Source organism: Teleopsis dalmanni, chromosome 2, assembly GCF_002237135.1.
Source record: "Teleopsis dalmanni isolate 2A chromosome 2, ASM223713v2, whole genome shotgun sequence".
Taxonomy (NCBI): Eukaryota; Metazoa; Arthropoda; class Insecta; order Diptera; family Diopsidae; genus Teleopsis; species Teleopsis dalmanni.
Window position 1 is genome coordinate 218,865,455 of NC_051847.1, and position 20,855 is coordinate 218,886,309.

Here is a 20,855-nt window from a genome sequence, read left to right on the forward strand (position 1 = left end):
ATTATCTCTCATTAAGGGCAGTCAAACATGGTAAGAAGAGTAAGATTATTCTTTCTGTCCAATGGTACCGAGATAGTACGACAAACCACAACACGAGTCAAATCCATAAAAATCCATAGCATTGCTCTTGATGCATATATTGAGTTACAGTACAACACAAAATTACGTTAGATTATAAAATTCGTGGTTCTGATTAGACACCACTGTCAAACAAAACTTTCATTCAAGGCATTATATGTTGAATTTGGACTTATTTAAATTTTAGAATTACTGCACTTACACATTCCGCTTACTACAAAAGTATATAAGTATAGTATACAAAAGTATAGGACCTGTATTTTTTTGATAATGACTAATATCTGACACAAGCCATCAGATCTGATCGCTACTGCCACATAATTCCTTTTTTTTTTTGATGTAGAATTAAAAATTAGAATTTGGAATTCAAGTCAAGGTTTCAATTTAGCTTTATTGCAAAAAAAAGTCTACCAGGCGTGTGATTGGTGATGCAAATTGACCCCTAAGAGGATACGATTTGTCACCATTTAGCTATTTTTTGTAAATTTACTGAAAGAATCATACTTATGAAGACAATCCTATATTTTTATCAAAACAAATACATCCGTGAAATAATGGCTAAGGTGTTGCCAACTGTTTGCTGACAAATCTTCGGAAATTACAATAAAAATATCCAGTACTGTAAAAAAACGCATACAGAAGTTTTTAATGATGTATTTCACACTTGATTGCATGAGCCAAATACTATATAGAAATAAAAATTCAATCATACTCGTAATCGCAGGTATATTTTATTTACGTTCACTTTTGAAACTACAAACCAGAATCTATAATAATTAAAACTTGCAAAATTTTCCCTTAAGGTTCCAAAAAATTATTATAAAGGCTTGTTCATGCTAAGCACTTTCAACAATTCACGAGTTTACAGTCCCATAAAACTCAGTATAAATGCTTCATTGCAAAGGGCTGCTCCATGTAAAGCCTGCCTTTAGAGTACCTAATATGAAGCAGCCTTTATAAAAAGTATTTAGTATTTTCTCTAGTTTGAAATGATACAAGTGGTTTAATTGCATTGAATTTTATTCAAACATAAAACACTATTATCTAAAGCTGTTTCTCTTACAGTTTAACTATTACTAAATTACTAAATATTTAACATGTGACATTGTTTCATTTAAAGACTAAACAATCGTTTTGTTACGCTATAATTGCCTAAGATCACAAATGATTAACAAATCTAATGACACTCCTATAATTGAGTGTCCGTAGATCAACAATAAAATAAGCTTCTTTACACTTCCAATGTATTTACTTATACGATCCAGTTATTTTTTTCTTAGCTTCACGCGTAATCCGTCGTTTATATACAAATTACATAAATCTGTGACTTGCACCTTCAGTGACTTTCAATTTATTTACGTATACCTGACAAAGAGAATAAATATGTGTTTTTAGATTTTATTCTTGGTTTTTAGAACACACAGTTTGGTAACGAGCTTGTATCCATGGTAGCATTAATAATATGTACGCAAATTGTATATAGGATTAGGGATCGTCTACAATTCATAATGTAAACTAATTTGCTCGAAAATCTCCAGTATTGTCACATCCAGTAAATGAGACTAAATTCGCTAGAGTGAGCATGTATAGAAAGATATAGTATATATGAGAAATATATATGCGAATAATATTTATGGAATAGGGATAAAAAAGTGCAACATTTTGAGAAAATTTAAAATCAAATTGCATGCCTACAGGTACCACACTGCACCAACTAATCTTCGGGAAGTTCTTCGTAATAACTTCCTTCGTTTTATTTTCTATTCTTTAAAAAAATAAAGAAAAGCATACCACTCGCGCTAGTGGACTAATCGCACTTGAAAATGACCTTTAGATCTAGTGTCAGCATTGGTATTTAATTACCATAATATCCAGAATGACAATTTAAATTTGTCAATTATAATATTCGACAATTAAAAAGTGAGGATTTCTATGTGAAAGATTGTAAGCGCTCTGGTAGATGAAAAAAATACGAACTACAGGCATTATAGAAGTTATAGGATGATAACCTAACTCAAACTCAACTGTAATTGACAAAAGCATTAAATGTGTCACTTCTGAAATGCTGATTCACCGCTTATGCCTTCACCAGTATATTGCTCGAAAAATCTAGTCTTCTTCGTCTAGCAGACCCATTGCCACTTATAAGCTATACTTATAGTAATTATATGCCGTATAAATGCATCGTATTTACAAAAAATAGTAACGAATACTAAGCGGTAACATTCGCTTTGTCAAACTTTAAAGTCATCCAAATGTCACAAGACTCTATAGTTCATTGATTACCTAATAATTAGAATCGATCTAGTATTGTATCCCTGATCATATTATTCCATTCTTTTTTGAAAGTTGAATTATTTGCGTCACAAAAGAGTTTTACTTTTATTTCTGGTGGTAATTTGGCGCACAAATAATAATTTATAGTTTCCTCCATGAGTGTAACATGATAGTTCTTTATAGACCATTCGAAAAGACTTAAGCAACTTGTCGGATCCATGGTGCTAAACAACATATTAAGCAATTCAGCTTCCAATGTTGGTATAATATATATGCGAGACATTTCAAAAGCTTCTAACAAGAACTTATCTTTGTTCGCGCTTGGGATTGTTAACTTTTGCTGTTGAGATATGCGAACGATAAGATTTAAAAAGTATTTTAATCCACCAACAGTGGCTGTTGTTAGACTAATTTTTCCCTCATTGCCTTCACGAAAATCACTATGTAACATTGAGTTAAATACGTCACTGGCATCGCAGAGTAACTTTTTATTAAATGGTACTTCCACAATAGAATTATCCTCAAGTTTTGAAATCTGAAACATCATATCTTTGTCGTAAAGTGATTCAGTTCTCTCATTATAAATTTCATAGTCACTCAACGTAGTACCGTTTTGTCTTGAAATATCAAGTGTGTTAATGCACATAAAAGTCAAAGCATTTACAGCTTCACTGGCAAGTTCTGTGGAATTTTCGGTTAGAATATTGTCAAACAGTATTTTAAGTACATTGCCCTCATTAAGGAATGTTTGTAATAAACGGTTACTCTTTATGACGTAGGCGGTAGCAATTGCAGCTTTCGCTTGTGAACTAGGATCGCCGAATTTCAGCAAGCGTGCAAGTTCTGATTTTCCATAATTAGATTCCCCAACGCAAGTGAGTGTTTCAAAAAAACTTAAAGCATCTTTGTGTAACTATAAGTAGAGAAATTTATAAGTATAGACTAATGATTTTGAGAAGTATATTTTTACTTACCTCTTCAGTCTCGAACAACTTATGTATTTCTTGTATAATTCCGATTTGTATTACACACACAAAAAATCTTGTTTCTCTAAATAATAAAAATGTTGTAATATCGCTGATAATATGGGCTGCTAGATTAAAAAGTTCCAGAATTTTCTGTATTTCTCATAAATTATCAAAATCATAAGTTAATTTAACATGTTGTAATATATTATATACATAACTGTTCTTTCATAAAATTAATACTTAAGTAACAACACTCAAAAAATGAAGAACATTAAAAACTTTTAAACATATGGCTTAAATCTTAAATTTTCTTAAGATTTAAGCCATATGTGCAACCAAACTAAGTGCTGAAACTACTCATCTGCGAAAAATCGTTACACGCACTAGTCGTGCATAAGAATATAAATTACAATAATTTCGATACCTTAATTGACAAAATACTTAGAATATTCTAGAACTTCTTTAGACCATATTTATATATACTCACAAAATAATATTAGTCAGAGCTGTTGAAAAATTATTATTACCACCATAAAATCGTACTGCTTTGAGTAACGTAAACATTGTTTCGGATTCAACAAGATCCACTGATTTGTGCACTCCAGCCGTTGCTTTCATAAGCAACTTTCCAATCATATCAATACAGTTGGGTGGTAAATCATGTTGATGGGTTGACTTAGACTGTATTATGTCTAAAAGGAGAAAATAAGTTCTAAACAATATATAAACTAAATTTAATTAAATGTCTGTTAACCTCGACTCTCTTCGTCATTGAACTCTTCTTTGTCCAAAATATTATCATCAATAGTCTCAGTGCTTTCGGAAATGTCCAGCAATTTCAGTATGTCTAAATAATCGGATGATGGAATGTTATTGTCAACGGTACTATTTTCATTAATGTTTTCAGGAGCTTCTTCTTCGTCACCTTCTTCATCACTACAAACAGGTGAATATGAGGTGTCATCGTCTAAAAGAGCTTTAAATAATATTAAGATTAGTAATCAACGTATATAGAAATGTATTATGACTTGCTTTGGCTGTGATTATAAAGCCAGGAATTTAAAGGTGAAGTACTCCGTGAACTGCATGGACTTTCTATTGAAGAACGTGGAGAGTCCCATGGTAAGCCGAAATTAAAGAACTCTTCCTCTTGCGTCTTTATAAGCTAAAGGTTAATATTATTAAAAATTAATATAATATAATTAAATATTTACATCTTTTTTAAAAATACAATTAAATATATATATTTATTTATATTCAATATTCGACCATTAATTATTTTTGTTAAATAATAATTGATTTAACAGTTAAAATTTGGTTTTGTTACTAATATACGATATAGAAATACTTACTTTATGTTTAGTATCCTCATCATCTGTTATTTTAAGTTTTCGTTTTTTAACTTTTTGTTGCTTTTCATCTTTTTTATTTTTCTCAACCTCATCAAGATTGTTCAAAAATTCGGCGAGCTCTCTCACTAAGAGCTTGACTAAACCTTTTTTGAACATATAATCCAAGCTGACACTATCATATTCAAAGCAACTCAATATGTTTAACACCTAAGCATTCAAAATATATTAAAATAATTTTTAATCATTTGAATTACAAATACGACTTACCAATGATTTTTCTGTCTGGATTTTGGTATCTTTCAAAATTGCTAACAATGTAGGCAAACAACCAGATCGTCTGAATTTTAACCTATTCAGCGCATCACCTGATAAAAATCCTATTATGTTAAGACAATATCGCCTTTCATTGTCTGTGATAGGATCATCCACATTAGGTGTGGTGAGAAAAGCACATAAGGAGGGTATAATGTTAGCTGAATTTAAAAGAAAGTAGGAGTTTTTATTTTTTGTGAAATTCGAAAGGATTCGCAGTGCTTGACTGCGGTAGTTTTTCTCTTTAAATAACTGTTGAATAGGCGCCAAGGTAGACTTTTGCTGGTGCAATGTCTGGAAAAAACATAAATTTTACTATCACTTAGATTAGATAGAAAGTTGAACTAAAATTTACCTGCCAAATTTTTAATTTACATTGATAAAAATTAAATGACATGGCCAACAGACCTTTTAATAATTCATCGAAAACATCCCTTTTCTCGGGCATTTCATACATGGTTAATGTACGGTTGGCATTTGTTAAAGATTCACTATCATACGTTTCTAGACCTGTGTCTAAACTACGTACAACTTCTTGAAAATAGTTTTCGCGATGTTGATTGTTTTTCAAACCGTTTACTGGCATTGGAGCTTCTTCCACGTATTCACCCTTATATAAAATCTTCTCTAATATTTTTAAGTAAGACACTAAACCATTTGATTCCATCAAACATGTGAAAAATTGAGATTTTGTGAGTAGTATACGAATTGCACGAAATGCATAAAGACGTGTATTCTCATCGCTTGTTTCGTCTAGAATTTGGCACAAAGATTTGGCAACAACTGCGCATTCTGCATAATTCAGTAGATCAACATTATATTTGGCTAGATTACCTAGCAAGCGACAAGCTCTACACTGTACCAATGGATTTGGAATCGTCTTCAAAATTACACTTAGTGTATTCATTATCTTAGCGCCAAGAGCCTATGACAAGAAATATTATTAACAAAATATATAAAACTTTAATAAAGCCAATTACCTCCTTACAACAATCGGGCTCAGTGCAGCAATTACCTAATATGCTAAGTGTAGTTTCTAGTATCTGTTCATGTGGTTTATGTAGAAATCGTGTTATGGGAGTTATACCGCCAGCCGCAGCAAATTGTTTAATGCCATTTTTATTCTTTATTCAAATAAAGAGAACGTTTTTTTAGAAAAATGAATTTATAGATTAAAAAATAAATGTAACTATAATAATTGCTCATTTAAATAATTTGTTTATGTCTTGCATAAACATAAGTTTAAAGAGTGACGATTTGCTTTTGCGACCGGTCTAGGGTTAAATTTCCTCTCACCTTTACCAAGTCAGTACGCAATTTTACGAGTACTTTAAGTATTACATTTTTATCATTTGATGTATTTAACACTTTAATTAATTTTTTCAATGTGTCTGCGTCCATTATTTAAAGAGAAATTACAATATTTTATATAAAAATTTACATATCTTGTACGATTATATGAATCTTATATGTCAAACAGCTGTTGTCTCCGAAAAGGAAAACAACAGCAAACGGACGCTGAAACAAGCGAAAACGAGTCAAAGTATATGTGTTTTTCGTCATACAGGGTACATAATGCATGAAATGCATTTCGTACATAAAGTGTAAGCTTGTAAGGTTGTCAGATGCTTGTTTGAAATACACTGTGCGTATTGTCAAAGTTTACACTGTATTTTATAAAGGCTATGTTACTCAGGGACACAGAGACATAGAGTATCAAATGTGACTTATATGTGTCCAAAATCGTTTTTCTTTCATTTCATATCCAAAATCATTTAAATGTTAATTAAATTGTTGTGCTGTAAAAATTCAGCTGACTCGCTCTAACTTATCCAAAAACAATGTATCCGATTATTCGTACTGAATTAAAAATAGGGTAAAACGTGAATATTGGTTTATTCATGTAAACACCAATAAATCAATATTTTTATCAGTTACAAATATTGAGCAATTGCATAACGTTTCTTTAGATACGAAGTATTTGTTGATAGGATTTCAATCCTGTTATTTGCGTTTTTATACTGTTTTATGTTGTGTGTACTTTTTTTGAGCTTCGTAGTTTACGACAGAAAAGTAATGTTTTTAGAATAATTTTTTTTTATATAAAACACTATTATGTTCGTATTGGTGTAAAACACTATTACAGAAATTGTGATGACTAGAATACCATGGATGCGTTTGTATCAGAAAGCTGCAATGAATACTCAACACTCGAGTCATTAACTCTGACTCGAATTCAGACTCTTTTCTTCGTATATTCGACTCAACACAAAAATGTTGCAAATGATTTATGAATCATTCATATATATTTCTATTAAAACAGCATATATATATTTTCTATTAATGCACACATAATAGGTCTGTTCCACGAGCTACTCGTAGTAACTTTGAGTAACTTAAAGTACGCTCTGTGTAAAGAGTTTAATTTGGCACTTTATTTATGTTAAGCTCTCAGTTTGCACTTTATTTGTGTTTTACTTGATTTTACTACGAGTAGCTCATGGAACATACCTAATATTTAAAAACGCAACTAAATACATACATTTACAATCTTAATAATAACAACACTCAGCAAAAGCATAAAACTAAACACACATACATTTTTTGCTTAGCGAACAACAGCGCTCTCACAAAATTTTTACGAATACTACAAATTTTTACGATTGATGGAGTCATTCATTTTCGATGACTATATTCATACTCATTTGAGTATACGCTATCATTCATGAATTATTTGCTATTCATGCTACTCTTCTTAGAAATTTGTACGCATTCTTGTGAATTAATTCGTTAGGGAATAAACTTATGAATCATTTCTGTGCCATGCATTTATGAATGCATCTGTATGAGAAAGTGTGTGAGAAAAACATTTATACGCATTTATATTTGGTTTTTTATGAGTTTACACTGAGTGTTAAAATTATGACTCATTGCAGTTTTTTGGTTTTTACATAGATTAAGTACATAGAGCTAATTCGCTTTGGGTTAATTTGTGTTACATGCATACAAAATATATTCGCTTGTATATAGAATGAATTGGTTCGTGTATAGAATATATTCGCTTGTATCAGGAATGGATTGGTTTGTGTGTAGAATAATATTAAGAAATCTTGATACAAAAAACCTATAATAAACATATAAAAATTAAAAATGACTGGAACACTTATTTATTGTACTATTTACAACTATTCTTCAGTGTATTATAATTATTCTATGCCATCCAGAAAATATTAAAAATTTATAGTTAGTATAATAAAATATATGGCAGCTCTAAACATAAAATCAAATCTTTTTAAAAATAATGAAAACATAACCATAGGTTAAATTAATTTCTGCTGTTTTGAATTAACAAAAATATATGATCTTTGAATTTCTACCGCACGTATTACAAAAACAATGAGGAGGCACCTGCAGCTTGGAATTAAACAGGTATTCTAATAATTAGAAATAATTTTTATATAATATACTTGGCTAAATACACTTTCAGTTGTCGGCAAGTTATGCTGATGGCAGTACTTCTCCGAAAACTGTGGCTGATATAGCTTTGGATGATGCAGTTAAACTAAAAGTACTGAATTCCTTTATACGACTAACACCGGAATTAGCTTTACACCAAGCGAAAGAATCGGCTTACCGATATAAAGAAAAGAAATCTCTCAGTTCGGTCGATGGCATTACAATTGCAGTGAAAGACAATTTTTGTATCAAAAATGTGAAAACAACATGTGCTTCCAAGTGCGTACTCATTTGAATAAATACGCTAAAAATCAAAGTAAATGTCTCAAGACTTTCCACAGAATGCTTGAAGATTTTGTAGCTCCATATAATGCTACAGTATATGAACGTCTCTCAAAAGCCGGAGCAGTTCTTATTGGTAAAACAAATATGGATCAATTTGCTATGGGCTCAGGCACGGTAGATTCAGTTTATGGCCCTACAAAGAATGTATGGAGCGAAGATCTGACTGAAAACAATTGGCGCATATCTGGTGGAAGTTCAGGTGGATCTGCTTCTGCAGTTGCTGCAGGCATATGTTACGCGTAAGTAGCGATTCCATTTAAATTCCATTTGTTTTTAATTCTATTTGGGTATTTTAACATAAAGGCCCTAACCTCATTTATCCACATAAGTCCATTACTGTTAATATGTAATATTGTTTCGAATTTTGTATTTATTTTCATAAACATACACAGAATGCAATGCAAGTCATGTTTACAATTTTATTTAGCGAATATTTCGCTTATATTTTATTACATAACAATGTTACTTTAAAAATGTTCGTATTGCAATTGAACTAAATTAAATTATGATTTCGGTATCTCCTAGTTCTTCGTCTGTTGGTAGGTTTATAACGCTGGGATCAATGTAATTTGGATTCACCAAATCCAAACCTGCCTCTTCGCGACGTCTAAGTTCCAAATAGCCCTCACGTTGCGCCCAGTCTCTCATTTGTGTATCAGGCAAATATGACCAAACGAATGTTCCCCACACAAGACAAAGTGTCACAGAGAAGAAGAAACTTGCTTTCGTCACATTTCGATCTTCGGTTTGGTCTTTAGCATCAAATCCGTAGCTTACCCAGTTTCTTGGATCGGGTTTTGCAAAATCCTCTTTTGTTGTTGGCACAATGGTTGTTACTGTGTCTTCCTTTTTTTGTGAGGTTTTGATCGTTCGAAACGCGTTATTTATGGCAATGCTACGCTGCAAAATTGAGCGATTAGTTAAACGAAATAGCGCAGACATTTTAATAAATATTTGCGTTTAATTATGCAGTTTCTTAAAAAAATTTTCTCAGCGAGCTATTTGACAGCTGGTACAAATGTCAGAATTGCGTAAACAAATCAAAGTGTTGCCAACTTGGCAAAAATATTGAAATTTAGAATTTTTGTAGGTATTGGCACATATAAAATGTTTTCGATAAAAACACTATTCTATGTACAATAATAAAATAAAAATACTTAAATTAGACTTAAATTTAACATCTGATTTGTTTAGAAAATGCACGTAAAAATTTAAGACCGTAGTATTCTTTAAATTTAAGCTAAAATTAATATTATCTATTATTACCACTTTTTTAAGATTGTACATGTTACCATAATTAATAAAGGCGTTCATTAGTAGATCTAATTGCTTTATTTCCCTTGCAACCAATAAGATTTTGACGAGAATTATGACTAAAGTAGATGAACGGTGGTTAAGATCTGATGATGAAAATGTCACAATTATTTTAATTAACTATCCTAATCCTACTAAATATCACCATAAAATAAAACATCTTATTTTGTAGTGCAATTGGTTCCGATACTGGTGGTTCTACACGTAATCCAGCTTCATATTGTGGCATAGTTGGTCTAAAACCGACTTATGGACTTATTTCTCGTAATGGCCTGATTCCGTTAGTTAACTCAATGGATGTACCGGGTATACTTACCCGAAATATAACGGACTGCGTTGAAGTGCTAAATGTTATTGCTGGTCCTGATGAAAAGGACTCGACAACAATTAAGAAATCTTTTCACAAAATCCATGTACCACCATTAGAAAAAATAGACATTCGAAATTTACGCATAGGTATACCTAAAGAATATCACTGCCCTGGACTTTCAGTTGAAGTATTAGATACATGGAAAAAAATTGCAGATATACTAGAGGTTGCTGGAGCGAAGGTAAGTCAAGTATCTTTACCTCATACAGCAGCTAGCATATTTGTATACTCAATACTTAACCAATGTGAAGTAGCTAGTAATATGGCTAGATATGACGGTATTGAATATGGACATCGCGCTGAAGATGAACACAGCACAGAACAACTATACGCAAAAACACGCGCACAAGGTTTCAACAGTGTAGTTAAAACACGAATACTAACTGGAAACTACTTTTTATTAAAAAGGAATTATGAAAAATATTTTGAGAAGGCATTGCGGGTAAGACGACTTATTGCTGAAGATTTTAAAAACGTATTTCAGCCCGTTGATATTGCTAATCAAGTAGATATTTTGTTGACACCAACTACACTCACCGAAGCTCCATTATATAAAGATTTTATACAACAAACCAATCGCGATCAATGTGCAGTGCAGGATTTCTGTACACAACCAGCAAACATGGCCGGTATACCAGCAATATCTTTACCCATTAGATTGTCGAGCAATGGTTTACCAATTAGTTTGCAACTAATGAGTCGTTCTCTTGGCGAAGAACTCCTATTCAAGGTGGCACGGTGGATTGAAGCACAAGTTCAATTTGATTGCTTGGAAAATAAAAAAATATACGAAGCAAGAAATTAGGTAAAAAAACGAAAAATATATTTAAAATAAACAAAAAATAATTTAAACTATAATTATGTCCTTATACATTTATTTACGCGTAGAAATTATGTTTGATTTTACTAGGCTTGCTATATGTCCACAAGATATTTTGCATATAAATACCCACATAGGTACTGAAATGGAGAAAGGCACACTCGTTGGAAAACTTAATATACTCTCCAATGGGGAAAGGTTAAATTTCGAATTATATTTCACTACAGCTTCATATCTGTACCAACTTGAAATTATAATTAATGCCACCATAAGTACCCCTTTCAGAGCATATCCTCCAATAAGTTCGACTCTGGTGCCACTCATTTGAGCACTGCGAATATTTTGTGATATATCATTTTTTACGTCGGTTAGTTTTCGTTCAGCACGCATTATTTTGATAGTTCTAGCATATTCACCGCTGTATTCTTTGTTGCGTGCATCTTCCAGCTCTTTACGTGCATATTGCATCTTCTCGCGTAACTCTGATGAATCGTTGCATTTTGATAATATCTTTGGTATTTGCAACTATAAGACAATAACCTTTTATTTTTGTATTGTGTTTGTTGAAGTATTAATTACCAATTTTACAATTTCCGAAGAAAACGACACCAAAAAACACAAAAATGGTATAATTAAAAACAAAGCCATAACTCTGAACCAATTTATTGTCTGTTGTGTGTGATAACAACATAGCAAATCATCTGATATGAAATTTCAGTGTTGCCATATGGAAGAAATCGCAATGTCTTTAAATCTTTGTTGACCAATGTTTGGTGCTTTCATTTGGCAAAAAACAGCAAGTTGCTTAAGCATGATATAGACGATGCTACATGTATGCGCACCAAATATGCTGATCAAGGATGCGCTATACATTTTGAAACAAGGTATGCATACTTCATTTTGATTTATTTTCTACAGCGTTCATAACAACAACGGAGTAAGTATGCCATTTGGTAGTACGCATATTTCGTCTGCATATATGTAGCATCGTCTATATCATGCTCTACTCTAGGCGCTAAGCGAGATGTTTGGATCACTGTTGCAATCTGTCCAATTTTATATTTTCGCAAAGAGCAAATCTAACATATGTGGCCATAATGCAAGCAAACTATATTTTGCATAAAAATAAATAATTATTTTTATATGATTAAAATTAATATAAATTAATTAATATATTAAATTGAATATTAAAATGAATAATGATTTAAAAGAAATGTTAAAAAAGGCAGCATATTTTGAAATTTCGTTGTACAACAAAATTAATAACAGTTTAGAGTGTTTATGCAACTATTAAGTTAAAAAACTTAAAGCGTTTTTCAATTATACACTCTTCATGTCCTTCTACAAATTTTTGTATGTATTTACACAGTTTTGTATATTTTTAAAAAATATTACAGTTCTACAATTTTCAAATTTGTGAAACATTTTAAATTTATTTGAAATTTTGTTTAATTTTCAATGAAAGTTCACAATAGTTCGCTTATTATGTAGTAACACTTTTTTGTTACTGGCCGATGTGCCGATGAAAATAGTGTTGTTGTTTTGCGTACATTTCGGCCACTATAGGCCAGCAACTTGCTGTTTTTTGCCATATTTGCGAGCCTCCGTAAAGGCCTTACGTTACATATTATTTTTCTACAGTAAAAGAATAATTCGCAAAAACACATTAACGGTAAAGATTTAATTGCCATTTAAAATGGTGTTGTACTAAAAATCAGCAGTCATTGAAGAAATTAACTATTATAGCTTTTATTCGCACTTAATAAAGTAACCACCAGAATGTTATATGTTTCAAGTTTCTTTGTTTTATTTAAAAACGTACATAGCCAGTATTGAAAACCTTAACGGTCAGTAAATTGTGGTCAAATTTAATTACTTAAAGATCACTAATGATAATTTTAATATCTTAGAGTAAACAAATTATCATGGCTACACTTAATTATAATACGTCCTTTCGTCCTTGCTTAACTTTGGGGTGAGCCTGGAGTAAGTGTTTTAGTCCAGATTTACTTTAAGTTCAAATTTCATTTTCGATTGATAATTCTCGAGTGAAATGTATAATACTTGAGATAAATTTATAATACTTTGAAATAAAATTTGATAAATTAAAAGTTTATCAAAATTTAATCCAGATTTACCAATTGAAAACTTCATTATTTATGTAACTGATAAAAATAAATCGAAAAATATAAGGTCTGGCTATCGTTTCATCCACACAGCGAATTAAAAAATCAATGCTTTAGAAATGCAACCCTGTCTGTGGCAGCTGATTTGAGTCTCTTTAAAATATTTAACGAAATATTTTATGAAGAAATATTTGTTTACGAAAGAAATGAACACAATAAAGAAGTAAGGAATCAATGTATAGCAAAAAACTGTTAGTGATTTTAAAAACAAAAACATGAGTTCAACAACATCTAAGTCACTATGCAAAAGTTCGAACTTAAAAATCCGTTCCTCAATGCGTGGTGTTAAGCGCTGCTCAAGTTGCGGAGAAATGAATGGTCAACGAGCGCAAATATGTAACAATAAGAATTGCAAATTACGGCAAAAGACATTAGCAATGAGATTGCCGTTTGATCCCGTGGAATTGATTGACAATACAGTAACAGAAGTTGCTTCGACTTATTACTCCATACGCTGTAAAGAACGTGATGCACAGCCTCGCAATTTCGTCCATATAACTGAAGTAACGTTGTCGAAGGAATCGCAACATGCCACGATCATGGCTCGAAAGACCATTTGTTTTGCAGATACGTGTAAGTACGACACCAGTGATACAATGGGTTTTGTTAGTTGCAATCACGTCAAAGCATGCAGTGTAGATCCTACTAAGTCGATACCTAAAGCAGAAGTTTTTACGGTTGCAAGAGAAGTTGTTTGGAATCTAAATATAACTACAGAGCAAAAACAACGCCTGTGGGATTTGTATAAAGCTGGTGAACAAAAAATTCCATCTGTCCAGCGCATTAGTGCTACCGCTTTTGTCGTAAAGTGTCTAAAATCGAGAATCTTTCCTATGGGCTATTTACATGTGACAGCCACTGGCAAGCAATTGTCAGCTAAAAAACATGTTAGTACTCATGTTTGTGCTTGTAAAAAACTTAAAATTATTGTTGAGTCTGATAATTCAGTGGTTATGCAAGAAGAAATTTGTGATCATATTTTACTTGTCCTCGCTGCCATCCTGAGTAAACCGAATGGCAAAACTGTTTATGAAAACTTTACAAGTGCTCTCAAACCATTTTGGATGCCTACTACCTTAGAACTTCCCTTGCTTGATACAATGCAGGAGGATGCATTTTTTGGGCCAAGCATTAATATTGGTGGAAGTTTCGGGGATAAAAATGATCAATCTTCAGCTGATGATATTTTCATTTTTGGTGAAGAGTTTGAGGTAAAATGATTAAAAAGTTTGATTAATATAATTTGAATGTATTATCTTTGTAGATGCCACTACCGGATCTGGGCGATGTTATACTTGACATAACGCCTGAAGATATGTTATCTCTTCAGCAAATAACTGATAATACAATAAGTGGAATTACGGCAACAAGCACTTCTGGCCAAAGTAAAATTATTGAGCCGGTTAATTGCGCAGGCGATCCAAATTTAGTATCCAGTTGTGATTCCAACGAAAAGGATCAAGACATGCAATTGAATAGTATAAATAGTATAAGTAGCGCTACCACAGTTGCAGCATGCTTAGCAGAGGAATCTGCTACGCTTCCTGACACTGCTACTCATATGGAACTTAGTGATTGCAATATTGAACTAATGGATCAATTTCAGTTGACTGATCAAATAGATCTATGCAGTGATGATATATCCTTGCCAGCATTAGTAGCTGATCAGTCAAATTTATTTTCTGTATTGCAAGGTGCAACAGTACCACTAACAACAGCTATTACAAATAGCTCAGCTGATACTTGCCTCTCTACTAATATAAGCTACGATTTGTCTGGTAGTAACACCGTTTCTAAGTCTTTGTTGAAACCAAAAACTTTAACAACTGCTAGCACAACTTCATTGATTACAGCAGATCCATCTGCAATAGAAACAACTTTACCACCAATAGAATTACCTACAATAGCGGTAGTTAAAAAGTACCCAGTTAAGGCATCATCACTAGTAACAGAGGTTAAGACTCGTTTATATCCACCAATACCAGCTAAACGAGCTTTGATTGTCAACACACCAAAGAGTCAAACTCCATTAGTTGGGGTGGATACAGATATAAATGAAGAAGCAGCGGAACCTTCGCTTGCCTATTCAGCGTGGCTTGAGTACGTTATAGAAATAATTAACGATAGCGTAGAAATTGTCGATGAACCTAATATCAAGCATAGCTTTCATGTTCATGAGGTGAGTTTTGTTATCTACATATTTCATAGTTTATTTTTATAAAAGGTTCCTTTTTGTAAATTCCACAGGAAATATTTTCGCATTTTAGTAAACAATTTAGTGTGGGTATTAAGCGCCGAATGCCGAATTTCACGACACTAGTAAAAAATGGAAAGTATAAAGGTCTTATAAAATACACATGGTACTTTACTACTGCTTCCACAGTGCGCAGAATATTTAACACCAAAAATGTTTGTATAATCTGTATATATTATGTAAATTGTTTAATAAGTTGAGTATCGTTTTCAATATCGTGCATATTATCAGCTTTAAATTATGTTATTGTGTGACGCATCATCCAACAAATAATAATTTATATCAGCTTATTGAAATTGAATACATTTATTAAACTGATTTGATTTAAAGACTTTTTAAAACTAAGTATCTTGATTTTGGCGTGATATTGAAAGATCTCAACTTATTAGACTTTTTATTTTAAAAATTAAATTTGAGTTTAAAGTACATTTAAAACATTTGCATTTTAGGTTTCTATTACTTTGGAGAGAATATTTGAACGCACAAATGATGGCTTATATATTCCTTATATACGTGCAACTAACAACAACTCTGATGAAAAACATAAACGCATATATCCTAAAGTTTCTCTGTATATGGCACACATCTGGTTCGAATGCAAAGATAATGTCAGTTTGTTTATTTTGAAATATTTTACATAATTTAGCATAATCAAAAAATTTATTTATATTTTATTTTTATCTAGAAACATAAAAGTTTTAAAATCGAGTGGTTGCCAAATGCATTTCCTAAAAGTCATTTTGGAATTTTGAACATAGAATTTTCACTTGATATAAAATATCCAAATTTGGTGATAAAAGATACGGCATCATAGAGACTTACATTTCTTTGTTAGATACAAAGTTAGTTAACTAATTATAAGTTCATTCTAAAATCAAAATAAATAACTTACATAAGTATTAAAAAGTCTAAAACTAATTATATACCATATATGCCTATTTATAATCAAAATGAAAAAGAATGTTGCTTTACTTTTTTAATATTTTATTATTTTTATTTAATAATTTTACATTTACTCCATTTGTTAGTTCTGCACATATAAAATATGCTCTTCATTATAACATACCATCAAAGAGATCTTATAAATTATCTATTTTACTTAGCTGCTCTTATATATCTCAAGTTTTATTTTTATAATTATACTTACATATTTTTATAAATTAACTATGTGTAATAGTTTTATTAATTTATTATTTAAACTGAAATTATATATTAGAAATTATAATATTTTAATGCTTTACTACTTATGTTGATTACATTTTTTAGCTACAATTAATTATATTATATAATTAAATTTTAAAAGAAGCTAAAAACGTATCATATATATATGTTCCAAAATATTAGTTGCGCAATAATAAAATCATTATTTTAATTTTTTTGATAACAAAATTATTTTTTCTCATTAACATTCAACAAATAAAAAGAGCTTTTTTAATTTATTTTTTTTTTGTAAATAATTTATTTTTTATTAGGCAATTAAAAATAATATACAATAAACATATACATTAACGTATATCTTTAAGTTAAATCTAGCCCAGTTCTGTTTATTTGTGGAGGAAAAAATATATGTTTTTGCTTAATTACTTTTGTATTTTTCTATTTAATTTAACTTAGTTTTAATTAAAATATTTATATGTAATATATTAAATATACTATATTACTTCGTTATGCAAATTATTTGTTTATGTTAAAATATATTATTATTTTAATGCTATTTGTTTATTATTATAATTAAATGAAATAATTTTTGTGATATTTAAATTATAAGAAAATGTTATCAAATAATCAAACAAACGATTAAATACTAAAAAAATAAATATTCATTTATAATTTAAATATATATTTAAATAAATATATTAAAATTATTATAAATAGATAATGTTTCTGAAACACGGAGGTATAAAAAACCGTTGTATATCTTAAACCAAAACGTTGTATATCGTTTTGGTTTAAAACATGTATGTTCAGGATTATTTTATATTGTTAAAACTGTTGTATTGGAATTATTTAGTGGCCATTAGTTAGTATTATTAAGATAAACCCATTATGTAATCTTATTATTCAAATGGACCGTTCAGACGTTACAATATTTTTCTTTACTTCAGATGAAGACAATAGCTTTCTTTCAGATTAAAGCTGAACAGTTAGAAAGAATGTTTCCCATTCTTGCTATTGCTGTAACGCGTGGATCTATTTAGAAAGAGAGACATGACGGGAATTTCAAATACGAATACCTACGATAGGGTAGAATGGGATAGGGATAGGGTGGTACTGCATGTGGCCGATATTCTCAGTTGCTTTCGCATGAAATAACTTTCTGTCTCTTCAGTTAGAGCCATTTAAATGGTAGCTAGGCTATGATGACCAATCTGATGACCTGCTAGCTATTATATTAGCCATTAGTTGTAAAAATGTATCCTCAACATATGGGTTTGTGAAAGCGAATTTGAAGTTCACATTGAAACAAATTAATTAAATTTAGTGTAAAATGCGCTAAAACATATTATGCCACTGTATCTATTGAAAACAGCTTTTTTCAGATTATATATCTGAGAAAACTGCTTACAATGGAAAACTGAAAAGTTTTCAGTCTGTGAAAAAAATGAGACAGATAAATTATCTGTATATTAGATACTGGCATACAGAGATAAGCAGTTATTGAGGAGGAAGGCATTTAGTTTAACTATTATATAACTACTAATTAATACTTTAAAAATTCAAGTAAAGTTTTGATGATAAAATAAGCAATAATGCGATTTTTTCTTCTTCATAAAGATAAATAATAGCAACTTATAATTTGCCATTGTTAGAGAATTTATAACCATCACTGACAATATCAATTACAAAACTCTTTCAAGTATTTTGTTATATATTCTTTTATTTTTGCTTAATACATTTCATTCTTTAGAAAAGTAAAGAATTGTAGCACTGAAGAATGTCTTTAAAATAATCCGAAATCAAACAATTGGGACTTAATTAATAAATAATATATTTGAATACTGAAGAGCTATTTCTGTTTATATAATAAATACTTAATTGTAATCATAGTTTATTATAAGTAAAACTAAAAGTAACACAAAAGAAGTAAAATATCTTATAATATCTTGAAGAGTTACAAAAAACCAGTCTTTAAATTTTTTTATATGTTTAGTTTTATCCACTATTATTACATTTTCTAACTTCATAAAACTCTGCAGGGTGCCTCTACTGTGCTGAATGTGCAACCGATTTGTGCAACATATCATTTAGAAAAAATATAAATAAATCTAATTAATTTAAAAATAAAAATAAAAACTTAATTTTCTCATTTTAAGGGCTACGAAGGTGTATTGAAGGCACCCTGCAACTAATACTAAGTGCTGGTATATATGTACTTGGCATGTGCTTAATAAAATGCAAAATTCACATAAATTTATTAACTCTTTTCTTGAAATATTTAGTGGTTAATATTTCAAAAAGATACCATATATTTTTTTCATAAATTTAATTTTTGTTACTGTACAAATATCTTTTTCCCACAATTGTCCACATCTAAACATCTCAACTTTAGTTGTTAAACACACACTCAATTATTTGATTAATTTTTTTTTATTTATTTTAAATATTTGATCTCAACATTTACAATGGATTCTTACACATAATTGTTTCGTTAGTTTAAATTCCATATAAGTTAATAATACTTTTGCTTGCGCTTACAATTACGTACTTATAAGTTAATTATTCAATAGTTGCGTTCACGTTAATCCGCCTACGAAAGGAAATAATGAGTTCATCAAATAATGAGCCCTAAAAGCAGGCAATCATTTTGTCAACCAATAAATGCGCCTTATGTCGCTTACACGGAAGTTAAAGTGAACGCCCTTAATAACTTATATGAGTCATTTTTTTCTTTTTAATACTAAAATATTTTATCATTTTATTATGTTATCATTTCATCATTTAATATTTTTATTATTTAATAATGTCAATAATAATAATATTTTTATATATTATATTACAAAATTATATATTAATTTGCAGCAAACTAATTAGAATATTTGCTGTTATAAGTGCATATGTGTATTTACAGGGTGCGTTGTGCGTAGGTGCTTTACAGAGTGATGAGCAATAGGAATCTAAGAGCTTTAGAGCTTTAATTTAACTACATATTTGCATATTTTAATTAAGTTAAAGTATTTTACAATTTTACATAGTTTTCTTTATATTTTGAATTTTTGTGACTAATATTTCTAAAACTTAGGAGATTTTTTGTGTGCAAATGGAAACTGGGTGTGTTGCTCTAATATACACGTACCCTACTGCAGTAATAGAAACTGATAGGAAAGTAAAAGGACGGACACAATTATATAAATAAAAGAAGACAGAAGCTGGAGCTTATTCAATAATTTAAGTTTTTATTTAATATTTTTTTTTTGGATTTTTTCATATTCAATAATAATAATAGGTTTCTTTTTTGTTGTTTATTTTAATGGGTAATTAGTATTTGTTCTAGTTTATCTTACGCTTTTTTATGCAAACTGTTTTTATTAATATTATTTCTATTAATTATTTCTGAGTAAAGGTGCTATCTCTTTAACTACACTGAGGACAAAGGAATACTGCTGCGTTAATTAGAAAAGACTTAGAGGAAAAAAAAAGAGTTTGAGAAAGATTATGAATAGCTGAGGTCATCTAGACAACATATCAATTAAATTTTTAAAAGTCAATTAATGATTCAACATTGAAACAAAACCAACCATGAGAGTATATAGAAGGATAGAGAATCATAAAGCTGGTAAGTGGAAAAATGGCAAGCAGAAAGACAATACTAGTTTACAAAATAAAAAAAAAATTAAGCGCATATAATGATACTATATTTTATTTATTTTTTTTGGCTTGATGAACTCAAAAATTAATTAAAACTTTTTTCATATATGGGTTTTATATGGGTGATATGAGGTCTTGATTATTTTTTCATTCTTTTCGGAAACTTGTCGTAACATATCTTGAGTTACAAACGTGTGATTGGGTTGGAAAAGATCAAATTAAAGAAATTGAAACTCCAATAATTCGTTGATAATAAATTATTAATTAATTAATAAGTAAATAATTAGTTAAAGTGAAAGTGAGTAAAACAAGCTTTA

At 30.1% G+C, this 20,855-nt stretch overlaps 5 protein-coding genes across 5 annotated transcripts; 2 read left to right on the forward strand and 3 right to left on the reverse strand.

The window, feature by feature from the left end:
• Positions 1-494: 494 nt before the first annotated feature.
• Positions 495-6,463, reverse strand: LOC119680763. The gene is made up of 10 exons (XM_038093729.1): positions 6,284-6,463; positions 5,968-6,111; positions 5,343-5,912; positions 4,943-5,281; positions 4,676-4,882; positions 4,356-4,488; positions 4,078-4,299; positions 3,811-4,015; positions 3,330-3,405; positions 495-3,268 (listed from the first exon to the last, which is right to left on the reverse strand). The coding sequence occupies exons 1-10, from the start codon at positions 6,386-6,388 to the stop codon at positions 2,372-2,374; spliced, it is 2,898 nt and encodes a 965-aa protein (XP_037949657.1). The 5' UTR covers positions 6,389-6,463; the 3' UTR covers positions 495-2,371.
• A 1,838-nt stretch (positions 6,464-8,301) lies between these two features.
• On the forward strand, positions 8,302-11,288 carry LOC119678325 (glutamyl-tRNA(Gln) amidotransferase subunit A, mitochondrial). The gene is made up of 4 exons (XM_038090093.1): positions 8,302-8,416; positions 8,475-8,722; positions 8,785-9,027; positions 10,275-11,288. The coding sequence occupies exons 1-4, from the start codon at positions 8,384-8,386 to the stop codon at positions 11,275-11,277; spliced, it is 1,527 nt and encodes a 508-aa protein (XP_037946021.1). The 5' UTR covers positions 8,302-8,383; the 3' UTR covers positions 11,278-11,288.
• LOC119678326 (NADH dehydrogenase [ubiquinone] 1 beta subcomplex subunit 11, mitochondrial-like) lies at positions 9,202-9,811 on the reverse strand. Its single transcript, XM_038090094.1, has one exon. The coding sequence runs from the start codon at positions 9,728-9,730 to the stop codon at positions 9,287-9,289; it is 444 nt and encodes a 147-aa protein (XP_037946022.1). The 5' UTR covers positions 9,731-9,811; the 3' UTR covers positions 9,202-9,286.
• Positions 11,289-11,339: 51 nt separating the features above from the next.
• On the reverse strand, positions 11,340-11,974 carry LOC119678327 (guided entry of tail-anchored proteins factor 1-like). The gene is made up of 2 exons (XM_038090095.1): positions 11,872-11,974; positions 11,340-11,817 (listed from the first exon to the last, which is right to left on the reverse strand). The coding sequence occupies exons 1-2, from the start codon at positions 11,938-11,940 to the stop codon at positions 11,347-11,349; spliced, it is 540 nt and encodes a 179-aa protein (XP_037946023.1). The 5' UTR covers positions 11,941-11,974; the 3' UTR covers positions 11,340-11,346.
• Positions 11,975-13,490: 1,516 nt separating this feature from the next.
• LOC119678328 lies at positions 13,491-16,606 on the forward strand. Its single transcript, XM_038090097.1, has 5 exons — positions 13,491-14,689; positions 14,743-15,657; positions 15,726-15,887; positions 16,182-16,340; positions 16,418-16,606. The coding sequence occupies exons 1-5, from the start codon at positions 13,694-13,696 to the stop codon at positions 16,544-16,546; spliced, it is 2,361 nt and encodes a 786-aa protein (XP_037946025.1). The 5' UTR covers positions 13,491-13,693; the 3' UTR covers positions 16,547-16,606.
• The last annotated feature ends 4,249 nt before the right edge of the window (positions 16,607-20,855 follow it).

Excerpts from the sequence above, each read along its gene's own strand:
- LOC119678325 (XM_038090093.1), top strand. The coding sequence starts at position 8,384 with ATGAGGAGGCACCTGCAGCTTGGAATTAAACAG. Across the intron at positions 8,417-8,474 it reads TGCAGCTTGGAATTAAACAG|TTGTCGGCAAGTTATGCTGA; the intron begins GTATTCTAATAA and ends ATACACTTTCAG. Across the intron at positions 8,723-8,784 it reads AAAACAACATGTGCTTCCAA|AATGCTTGAAGATTTTGTAG; the intron begins GTGCGTACTCAT and ends GACTTTCCACAG.
- LOC119678326 (XM_038090094.1), bottom strand. The coding sequence starts at position 9,730 with ATGTCTGCGCTATTTCGTTTAACTAATCGCTCAATTTTGCAGCGTAGC.
- LOC119680763 (XM_038093729.1), bottom strand. The coding sequence starts at position 6,388 with ATGGACGCAGACACATTGAAAAAATTAATTAAAGTGTTAAATACATCA. Across the intron at positions 4,489-4,675 it reads ATGAGGATACTAAACATAAA|CTTATAAAGACGCAAGAGGA; the intron begins GTAAGTATTTCT and ends ATTAACCTTTAG. Across the intron at positions 4,016-4,077 it reads CAATGACGAAGAGAGTCGAG|ACATAATACAGTCTAAGTCA; the intron begins GTTAACAGACAT and ends TTCTCCTTTTAG.
- LOC119678328 (XM_038090097.1), top strand. The coding sequence starts at position 13,694 with ATGAGTTCAACAACATCTAAGTCACTATGCAAAAGTTCGAACTTAAAA. Across the intron at positions 15,658-15,725 it reads ATAGCTTTCATGTTCATGAG|GAAATATTTTCGCATTTTAG; the intron begins GTGAGTTTTGTT and ends TAAATTCCACAG. Across the intron at positions 16,341-16,417 it reads GGTTCGAATGCAAAGATAAT|AAACATAAAAGTTTTAAAAT; the intron begins GTCAGTTTGTTT and ends ATTTTTATCTAG.
- LOC119678327 (XM_038090095.1), bottom strand. The coding sequence starts at position 11,940 with ATGGCTTTGTTTTTAATTATACCATTTTTGTGTTTTTTGGTGTCGTTT. Across the intron at positions 11,818-11,871 it reads CTTCGGAAATTGTAAAATTG|TTGCAAATACCAAAGATATT; the intron begins GTAATTAATACT and ends ATTGTCTTATAG.